General features: G+C 47.1%; 1 protein-coding gene across 1 annotated transcript; it reads right to left on the reverse strand.

Moving 5' to 3' along the window:
* Positions 1-3,970: 3,970 nt before the first annotated feature.
* Positions 3,971-8,260, reverse strand: DYNLL2 (dynein, light chain, LC8-type 2). Its single transcript, XM_010861656.1, has 2 exons — positions 8,082-8,260; positions 3,971-6,005 (listed from the first exon to the last, which is right to left on the reverse strand). The coding sequence occupies exons 1-2, from the start codon at positions 8,211-8,213 to the stop codon at positions 5,868-5,870; spliced, it is 270 nt and encodes an 89-aa protein (XP_010859958.1). The 5' UTR covers positions 8,214-8,260; the 3' UTR covers positions 3,971-5,867.
* Positions 8,261-10,876: the final 2,616 nt, after the last annotated feature.

A 10,876-nucleotide genomic window follows, 5' to 3' on the forward strand; every position in this document is an offset into this window, starting at 1 on the left:
CCCACGGAGCCCAAAATATCTACTATCTGACCTTCTATGGGAATTTGCTGATATCAATTTAGATGTTTTAAAAATAGAAAAGTAAACTGACATCAAAAGATTAAAAGATACCCCCAAAAGAACTGAAAACACCTGTCCACACAAAAACTTAAATGTTAATGTTCACAGCAGCACTAGTCACAATAGGCAAAAAGTAGAACCAACCCAAAAGTCACTCGACAAATGAATACATTAAACAAAAGATATATCCACACAACGGAACACTGCTTGGCCAGAAAAAGGAATGAAATGTTGATAAATGTTAAACACAGATGAACCTTGAAAACATTATGCTAAGTGAAAGAAGCCAGACATAAAAGGCCACATTTCATTTATGTGATACACATTATGATTTCATTTATGTGATATGTCCAGACAAGGCAAATTCACAGTGACAGAAAATACATTAGGGGTTTACAGGGGTTGCGGAGGAAGGAAGAACAAAGAGTGACTGCAAGTGGGTTTCTTTGAGGAGTGATGAAAATGTTCTGGAATTAGATAATGGTGATAGTTGTATAACTCTTTGAATATATTAAAACCAGTGAATTGTATACCATCACCAAGTAGAAGGCATTTCACAGTAGGGGAAAGTTCTACATCCCAATTATTCCAAACATCCATGAGATCTTAGGTAAGTTTCTTTCCCTGTCTGGTCCTTAATTTCCTTCTCTATAATACAGATGCAATTGGACAACGAGGGGAAAGGCCAGTACAATGAGATGTGAGGGGAGATTTGGGGGGCCTGACTTCCCAGAATCCTTTATTCTTTCTTCAAGATTCATAATCACTGACTCTAAAAACCACTATTTTCATCATCATCATGTTCCAATTTCAAAACACTTTCACATACATGTCAGTTGATACTCATAACCACCCTTTAGGGAAGACAGGTATTATCCCCATCTTACAGATGAAGAAATTGAACTTCAAATGACTTGCCAAAGTTCATACAGTGGTTATATGTAGAAGCTGGGACTCAGTCCTAGGTTCTGTCCACACCACCACACTGGCCTCTCTCTAAAGCCCTAGACACCACTGTCCAGCATTCTCATTACAAACTACACATCGTTTGGATAAAGCAAGGGAGGAGAGGCACAAGGACTTGGGCCCTCCTCGGCCTTTTCTTATGAACCTCTCTGTTTCGGCATAGCAGCAGCCTGTGCATAGGAGTAGACGTACACTGGTGAGGACACCAAGCCCACGGTGTCACAGAGACGTACATAAAGGTATACAGGACCTGCTCGACAGGTGACAGGTCACTCCTCGTTACCAGAATGGTGGGGAAGCTGTGCCTTAAGTTCAGGGGAGACCTGAGAGTTCAGAACTCTGGGGGTCTGCTCTCTCCTAAATCTAGAAGACTCATTAACCCTTCTCATGAAATTTCTAGAAGGGACAGCTCCTCAGTGCTTAATAGACAAGAGAAATGAGAAGGGAGGGCCTAGGAATTATCCTCATTGCCTTTGCTGAAGTAGAGTCTAGGAAAGGGAATAACAGTGAATAAGGCATTCAGTCCTAAGCTCAGAGAACTGGACCTAAATCTCAAGGAATATCTTTGAGACGACTGCTGTCAAACCCAGGTCAGTCCTTGTAAGTCAGTGTCTGAGCACCAGTAACACTACCAGCTATGTGTGCTTCAGCAGGTCATTCACCCTCCCTGATTCAGTTTGCGTATCCAAAACTGTGGCTAATGACTGCTGGGGTCTAGCTCAGAGGGGATTTCAGTGGCATAAACTGAAATGCTTTAAAAATAAAATGTACTTTATGAACACTCTTTCATTCTCCCATGGCTGCCAAGAAAGAAGGGCTGAACACACTTGGGGAGTGACCCACTGACGACTTTCCAGAGCTTGCCAGCAAGGGGGAGTCAAGCCAAAGGCTAAAGTCTCTTCAGAAAAAGCCAGGTTGCCCATGTTTGCTTGTCCTTTTTTTTCATTTTACCAATAACATTTATCAAGTATTTCCTACAGCATACAATGTTGTTCTGGGAGCTTGAAGATTAAAGCAGTGAAAAAGAAGAAATGGTTCTGCTCTCAAAAAGCTTATTTTCTACTTGTGAGAGATGAATAAATTAATGAATGTCAAGCTTAGGGCAGGTGCTGTGCTGAATTTAACTGGGTAAGATTAATAGTGATAGGGGAGTGGTACTGTTTCCTATAGGATGTCAGAAAGCCCCTCTCATAAGAGGGTGTTTGAACAAAGACATGAAGGAAGGGGATAGTTTAGGAAACAGCCACACCCCTGGTCTAAGTTCTGGGGAGAGACAGACACATTGTCCAGGGCAACAGAATTTCCTACCATGCTGGTTTGGTTTGCCCTTCTTGGATTCATCTCCATACTCTTCTTCCTGCTATGCTCCCTGGGGAGAGGCGGGCTGACCCCTAGACTGGATCTCTGGGTCATCCTTGCCATCTTCTGCCTGTTAGGTTCAGCCAAAAGGAGGCCCCAGAAAATTGGAGTACAGGATGGAAGAAGTGGAATACTGATGCTCCAGCTTTCTCAGCCTGGCCACAGCTCTGACTGGCTGCATCCCTCTGCCACTGCTCCCATCAGCTTTCCACAGCCCTTTTGTAGTCCATCCTCCCATGCGATCCTCCTGGGTCCCAGTGGGTAGGGGCTCGTCAGGAGTCTTGCAGGATTCACCTAGATGAGCACCAACTACCTACCTGGGCCAGAGTGCCTTGTCCATAGTTGCCACCTAGACTGCCCCTCCCATCAGGACAGGAAGATGAGTTTTGACCCTAGAGGCATCCATCATAGATATTGTGGACCGTGGCCTCACTCTCCTCCCTCAAACTCCAGTTCTGTCGAATTCTTCACACCAGCAAAGGTAGGAACAGAAATTGAGGTTCTAGAAGGCACCCCCCATTACTTCCTTAGGACCTCACTGCCCTGGAGGCTTTTCTCCCTAAGATCCAGCCCATAGACTTCCTATGTGAAGGAACTTGACCTACCTAACTCCCAAAACCAACAGCTCATTGCCCAGTTCATTTCCTTGATAGTATTTATCACTATTCCCTGTAGCTCAAACGGTGAAGAATCTGCCTGCAACACAGGAAACCCAGGTTCAATTCCTGGGTCGGGAAGATCTTCTGGAGAAGGGAATGACAATCCATTCCAGTATTTTTGCCTAGAGAATCTCATGGTTAGAGGACCCTGACAGGCTACAGTCTGTGGGTCGCCAATCGCCAAGAGTCAGATACACCTGAGTGACTAACACTACTACTATTTATCACTACTGGCTTTTCATTGGGTATGTCAGCTCTGTCCACTAGAATGTACATGTCATGAAAGAAAACTTTGCTGTTTTATTCTCCTTTGTGAACAGCATCTTAGGCTCAAGTATAAAACTCAAATGTTTCTCAGTGAATGAGAACAGAAATGAGTATAAAGCATCTCTGCTCCCTAGCACCCTCCACAAGGATTATATCCATAAGCCTAGACATAAATGGCTTAAGGTCACTGGCCTGGGCAGCTACTCTCAGAAGCATCTTAGTACCGCTGACTTCTCCAGGTGTATGTGGGCAGGAGCCCCAAGCAAGCCAAAAGATAACCCAGGAGTCAGAGAACTACTCAGGTTCCATCTTGCTGAAATGAAGGCCCTCGGCTTCTCCATTCCCAAGTGGCTAGAGAAGGATTTAGCTGAGACACGGTCTTCCGGTCTCAACATCTATCATATAGAAGAATCAAAATGTGGCTCACCAAACCATCTCCACCAATAACCCAAGAAATCTCGTAGGTGAGTGCTGCTGGTTATTTTCCCTCACTTAAGGGCCCCAAGCCTTGGCCCTCCAACTAAGACCAGATTCAGACCAATCAGTATCTCTTTAGCCCCATTCCACTCCATACTACATACCCACCCCACCCATGTGTGGCACCCCTGCCACCAACTAAGCCATCCCCCCTTTACCCTCAAAGAAACCCAAACAGCTCAGAAGTGCATCAATCGACCTTTAATGTCCAAAAGAGGCGTGGATGCAGAGCACAGGAGATGTGGCGGGGTCTCAGCCCCTGCTCCAGAAATGAGGGAGAGATGAACACAAACTAGACATTTCCAACTGGCCACACAAGTCTGGGAGGGCAGAGGGAAACAGATCTAGACATTCATAAAAAAATAAAACCTAAAATCAAGCACTCAGCTTTGTGCCCACCGAACGGTTTGATATGGGGAACTCACTCACCATCCAAGTCCCCACCCTCCCCTGTCAGCATCAAAAAGAAAGCTCAGTACACACTAAAGGCTTGGGAAGGGGGCATTCTCCTGCCTCCCCGCCAACCCCAAGGATGGACTTGGAAGAAAAAGAGAATGAGCTGGATCCCAAACCCCCCACAGCATCAACCCTACACATGAGAGTTTTCAATGCAATTTATAAGAATCAAAAGCTCAATCAGCAATGACTTTCCCCCCACCCCATCCCCCACCCCATCCCTTTTGATCCACAGATAAGATTTCCCTAGCACTCCCCTTGGAATCTCCTACCACTAGTGACCCTGCTCCATCTCCAAATTCCTGGCTTCACCACTGTAAGACTGACCTCCTCTGAAGTTCCCCCAAAGCCCCTCAACAGCCCTTTATCACTTCCATCCTGCCTCCCACAAGAGGCTGCCACCATTCACAAAGTCACTTTCCCTCACCACTGAGACTAGGCTCCAGAATGGATGGTAGCATGGCCACCTCATCCTGGGCTATCCTCCTAAAGCCCACCTGGGAGCAGATGGCCATAGGGCAAGCAGTGTCTAGGCCAGATGGCTGAGGGGGGTGATACCCATACTCACCCCCAAAACAGATGCCCCAGAGGTTAACATAGGTCCACTTATCTACCCATATACCGGAGAGATTCCACAGTCCTGCCCCTCCCTCCCCTCTACCCCAAACCAAGATACACACACACATTCACACACATATACACAGAGGAAAATCAAGGGAAACATTGATTTGGTTTGATTGCTAAGACCTAACTAAGAACTAGTCATCAGAAATTCCCTTGCCAGCCAACTAACAGGGGCTGCTCTAAGAGAACTCCAGAGGAATGAGAAAACCAAGGGCTAAGCAGGGAGCAGACAGGAGGGAAGAATGAAAACAAACAAAAAAAATAGAGCTAATCCTACCCTCAACATCCTCCAAGCATGAGCTCTGGCTGGAAGAATAAAAGAAGATAATCCACAAAGACACAGCCCTTACTTACAAACTCTTCTGACAAAGACAGCAAGACAAGTCTGCTCCCCACTCCCACACACCACAGACAAACACGTCTCAGGGCCCCTTAAAGAATCCAGCCCCACTCCCTGCCCCAAGCCGTGGAATCACAGTTCAGTGGAATATTCTCCCTGGTACTAGATCATCCCCCTACCCTCCGTCCTATCTCTCTCTCCTTGTCAATCCTCATTGTCCCTCCCGCAGCCTTCCTGGCCCTCCTAAAGCAGCATCCACCACCAGAAAAGGCAGCTGCAGTTTTAGTTCCACCTCCAGAAACCTATTTCTTTTCCCCAGCCCTCCTAGTCTTACAGGCTTTTTGAGGGCTTTTTATTTGTATAGGGAGAGAAAGAGAAAAGGGAGGAGTGGGAGAGATTTCCTAGTGCAATACAACCAAAAAAAAAAAAATTTAAGTCTTGAAAAATAAACATAAAGCAGCCTTCTTCCCCAGGCAACTAAACAGAAAGAAGTTTGGTTTTGTTTACTGCGACATACACATGAAATCGAGTATACAGTCCATGCAGTAGCACAGCCATTGGAGAGGACATCCTGATGCTGGCCCCAGTGCAAAACAGTCCCAGCAACGCTGCCTGCTTGCCATTGCTGCCGCCGCCACTGACACCTTCACTGTGGCCACCTAGCCTGACTTGAAGAGGAGGATTGCAACTTGACCCAAGTAAAAATAGATGAAGTGCTTTGTCTCATGTGTAACGTAGCTGCCAAAATTTCGGCCCACGATACAGTGCCAGGTAGGGTTATATTTCTTGTCAAATTCCTAAAAGAAGAATAAAAAGGAGAAGAAAGGCGATTAGGACAGCTGGAGGATGAGAAATCAGAATAAGAGTCTGATTGGTTTAGCTGTCATCCCCACCCCATCCCCAGTCTACGGCCTCAGTTCTCTGAACTTCAGGAGCTCAGGTTCTAAGGTTGGCTAGAACACTCCTTCATTAATAATATAATACCACAAAGGCTCCATTATTTCTCTCTAGAACTTTACACCCCTAACATCTCTTGTCTCTCTAGCTACCCTACTCAAAAGCCCACCCCGCGATTCTTCAGCAAGGGAATCAGAAAAACCAATAGAATTAAGAAACACTCCAGTGATGTCACACAGCATTGAGTAAAAGAGAAAAGCAAGTCTCTCTGACTTGCCACTCACATTTCACACTACTGAACTAGCACTTCCAAATGCCAAAAACCAAGACACTAGAGCAAAATGGGGACAGAACAGGAAGCAATTCTGTCTAAGCCAGCTTTAAAGGCACTCCAGTGTGCCAGGCACTATGTGGGCTGTAAGCACGGACAAGGGCCTCAGTCATGAGATCGAGGCAATTCCCTCACTTCTCCCAGGGATCTAAGTTCAACATCAAAAGCCAGCGAGGAAATCCTCAGAACCTAATCAGACAGGCCCTGGCACCCTGTGAACCCAGCAGAAAACAGATGGCTCAGTTCTAGATGCATCCTGCCATGACTGTGAAAGGAGAACAGCCCTCCACCACAGGCTCAGCAATGCTGCCAACCCTGGAACTCTGTCTGCCAGGAGCTCAACCAACAACTTGTTTAGTTTTCTCACAGCCCCCATACCACATGACTCCAAAAGGTATTGGCAAACAGTGGATAGGGCATGGATCACCACACAGAGCTTTATTCCTGACTGAAGACTATGTAACATAGGAGACCCATAGTTGCTTCCCCATAAGCAAAACAACAAAGCAGGACTCAATATAACCTAAGGATTCTCCCCAGAGTCCATGATTCTACATTTTCTCCCTGAAAAGAACAGAAAAGGCATCACTCAACAAGGAACCAGCACCCCTAGCAGCCTTGCTGGCTCTGCATCCCTTGGCTACACACACAGAAAAAGTCTCTCAGGACTCCAGTTTCCACTTCTCATACCACACATGGACAGCAAAGAGCTCTGTTAAACCCAAGGACACTATACCACCTGTATGGACCATAGTGCCATGGCTCTTAGGCATCCTTGGGATACCAGAGCTGAGAATATCACACTGGGACTATGCCACCAATGTACGTGGACCCTGACTGGAAATTAGGGACCCAGAGTACCACCTCTCACCTCTAGCTCAGCTGCTTCCTTGCTATATATATGTTAACTACATCTATTCACCCTTTCATTCAGAAACTTTTCAGGGATTAAATCTATGGCCCCAATAATGCTCATCTATTAAAAAATATATATATTTTATATATATAAATATAAATATATATATATATATATATATATTCAAGCACACCCTTTCCTTAAGAAAGTAGGGAGAAGGTAATTAGTACATGAGTCCATTTTTTTATGCAGGGCAGGGGCGCACAAGTCGACTTGTGGGATCTTAGTCCCTTGACCAGGGATTGAACCCAGGCCACAGCAGTGACTGCACTGAGTCCTAACCAGTGGACCACCAGGGGTCCTTTTTAAAGAGAAGAAAAGGAAATCTCCTACATAATGAGACTATACGGCTATCCCACTTTAAATGATGCAGCTCCCCCAAAATTTATGATCTTATCTTATCCATTCAAACATCCCTGATCTTCATTTTGAATAGTTCTGAATTGGGACAGTTATATTTAATCCTGAAGTTTCACACCCTGTTGTTCTGCAGTCACATAATTATCTGTAAACACACCCACACCCCAGCACAGTTCCTACTAAGAACTCTTAAAGTGAACATGCTAGTAAATAAGATTCATTCCCCAATTTACCTGCTTTGCAAGTTCCCAGGGTTCCGTCTGCATGGACTACACCTACTTTCATATGTCCCCAGCTCCAGCCCTCCCTGGGGAATAGGTGAGCTATCCATCCCTACCCCGACCACCAGCCACAGCTCTCCCAGCACACCTTCTTGATGTAGGCAGCAATGTCCTTCTCTATGTTGTACTTCTCCATAGCCTGCGTGGCACAGTCAACGGCATCTTGTTGCATGTCCTCAGACATGTCTGCATTCTTGATCACTGCCTTCCGGTCAGACATGGTGACACTGCAGAAGAAGCAGAGAGGTGAGGCTGCAACCCCGTGCTCCGGGCAATGAACAGGAACAGCTGGGTGTGGGGCCTCAGCGGAAGAAACCAGCACAAAAGGTAAGGGCAACAGAAAACATAGACATGAAGCATTATAAGAGGGACATCGTAAGATTTTAGCAGAGATGAGGTTGCCAAGTCTGGGAAATACAAGATAAATAGTTAAAGAGACATAAGTCGTCAGTTTTTGTATGTAAAATGAGGCTTTTCTAACTCTCAATTTATCTATTTCTAGTATTCTGAACAGCATGAACAGCCAAAATACCACAATATACCAGCTACCAGTTGTATCCTTGGGCAAGTTACTTAACCTTTGTGCTTTATCATCTTAAAATGGGGACTTGAGTTAACCTGAGGGCAAACCAGGTGATATAACACCTGAACATAATAAGCCCTGATTTAATGACCATTATTATATTATTGGCATCACAGTAGGAAGATGAATTAGGTCTGGTCCTTGAATAAGTCACTCAGCCTTTCTGCATTTGATTACTTCCATTTTAGCAATGAGGATAGCTCTCTATCAGGAGTTGCTATAAGAATTAAAATGAGGTTATATGAGAATAGTGCAAACAAGGGCAGTCTACACAGTGGTCTGTCCCATTAACCAGATTCAGCCCACCACCTGCTTTACATAGCTTTATAGAAATACCCTACAATGGCAGAACAATGGCAGAGTTGAGCAGTTGCAAGAGATGATATGGCTTGTAATGCCTAAAATATTTATTATCTAGCCCTTCAAATAAAAGACTGCTAAGTCCTAGGCTACCAATGTGCAATGGTGACAGAGACAAAGGTAAAGAATTATTATTTTAACTGCACTGCTTCATAACCCTGCCATCTAAGCCACTGCATTCACCCTACAGCAATCAAAGTTCCAGTGCAGACCTTGCATGTTCCCTCCTTAGGAAAACAGAAATTCCAAGTGGGCTGGCAAGGGCCTGCCTAGCAGTCTATGGCATGTGAGGTGCTTTGCAGGAACAGAGATGAGCTGCAAACTCCTGTCCTCTGTCCTTGACCACAGTCCCTGCAGCAAAAATCTATATCCCACCTCCCAGGTACTATTCCCCAAAGCACCACTCTGCGACCAGCCCAGTGGGCAAAAGATGCTGCTGTTTCAGCCCTATCTGATACAAAGCTACACAGGAACCTGTCTGCTCAAGGAGAGATCCCTGGTATCATTCCAGGGCACCTTGATCTGAGTCCACACTAACCTGTGGGTTGGATGGGCAGAAAGGGAAGCAGAATTCATGACTACTCAGCCCGCACCAGATGCAAAGGATGCATGCATGCCAGCTGCTAACCAGGCAGCCCTTTAGTGCATCCAGGGTACCTCTGTCTCGCACTGGCAAATTAAGTAGGGCTGGTTCCACTTCAGCAAGAAGTGGCAGAGCAATGGGTTAGTGCCCCAGCGCCCTCTGCTCCCACACTCCTGAGAGAAAAAAATCAAGAGCCTCAAGAGGAGTCTGTGAATACCACCTGGGGCTGAAGAAGAGGTCAGGAGAATCCATTCTAGCCCTAGCCATTATGACCTGAGGCAAATCAGCATCCTTTTTAAAAAAACAATGGTTGAAATAAATGTGGCACCTTCAATGGGTTTGAGCAAAGGTACAACAGCAACACACAGAATATTCTAAGGCTCAATAAGTGTGACCAAAACTAGTGTCACCTGGTGGCTACCACTCAGAAGGGGGCACTGTTTACAGATCCAAGGGTGGGAGTGCGGCCCGGTTAAAGTATGAAATCAGCATCCCTTTTCCCAGCAAGCTAACCTGCTCCACTGCCTCATCCTCAAAAGTCCAAAGGAACAACTTTGTCACAGTGATTAAAAGCTACCTTATCCTCCAGGAGAGCCTGCAGTTACATAATGTTGGTCTTGTGACTACAATGCCACGATTCTTCACCCCTGGCCCCCCAGGCGTCAGAGAGGTGAGGCCTTGCCCCAGCCTCCCCTGTCCAAGGTGCCAGGGAGAAAAAGGGAAGGGAGGGGCCAACGTAGCCCCTCCCCCTGGTAGAAAAAAAAAATGCTAGGGACCTGGGCCTCCAGACTGAAGGATGACCAGAGGGCCCCAGGCCAGCTGCCTCAGTCACGACCCAGAGGCTCCCCTGAAAAGCAGAGGGCACTCCAGGACAGCTCTCCCTCCTCTATTACCAGCCTTGCGACAAAAAGGCCAAGCTTTCGAACGACACGACCCGCCCTCCCCAGCCCCCAACACGCACAACGCTCGTATTTCCTCCCTTCGGAACCCCAAGGGGCTGTCTCCCTCCACTACCCCATCCTCCAGAGGGCTGCAGTCCCGAAGGCCGGCACCTGGGCGATGAGAAAGCATCCTCCCCGCCACCTCCACCCGGCCGGCCGGCCGCCCTCCCCGCCCGGCCTGGAGCAGCGCCGGAGTGACGGGGCGTCCTCGCTGCAGGAAGGACCCCAGAGGGTGGCGGCGGGAGGAGCCGCGTCACGCCCGAGCCCGCTCCGCCGATCTCCCTCGGCCCCGACACCAGGGCCTCTGTGCGCGCAGAAAGATCCCGGGGGGCTGGAGGCCGCACATCGGCAGCCGGTGGCCCCGGCCGCGCCCCGAGGTCGTGAAGATACAGGGTGGCGCAACCCTGTATCTTCAC

This window comes from Bison bison, unplaced genomic scaffold, assembly GCF_000754665.1.
Source record: "Bison bison bison isolate TAMUID 2011002044 unplaced genomic scaffold, Bison_UMD1.0 scf7180017864472, whole genome shotgun sequence".
In the NCBI taxonomy this organism is placed as follows: domain Eukaryota; kingdom Metazoa; phylum Chordata; class Mammalia; order Artiodactyla; family Bovidae; genus Bison; species Bison bison.

Coding starts and splice junctions, on each gene's coding strand:
- DYNLL2 (XM_010861656.1), bottom strand. CDS start 8,213: ATGTCTGACCGGAAGGCAGTGATCAAGAATGCAGACATGTCTGAGGAC. Junction 6,006..8,081: donor TTGCTGCCTACATCAAGAAG/GTGTGCTGGGAG, acceptor TTCTTCTTTTAG/GAATTTGACAAGAAATATAA.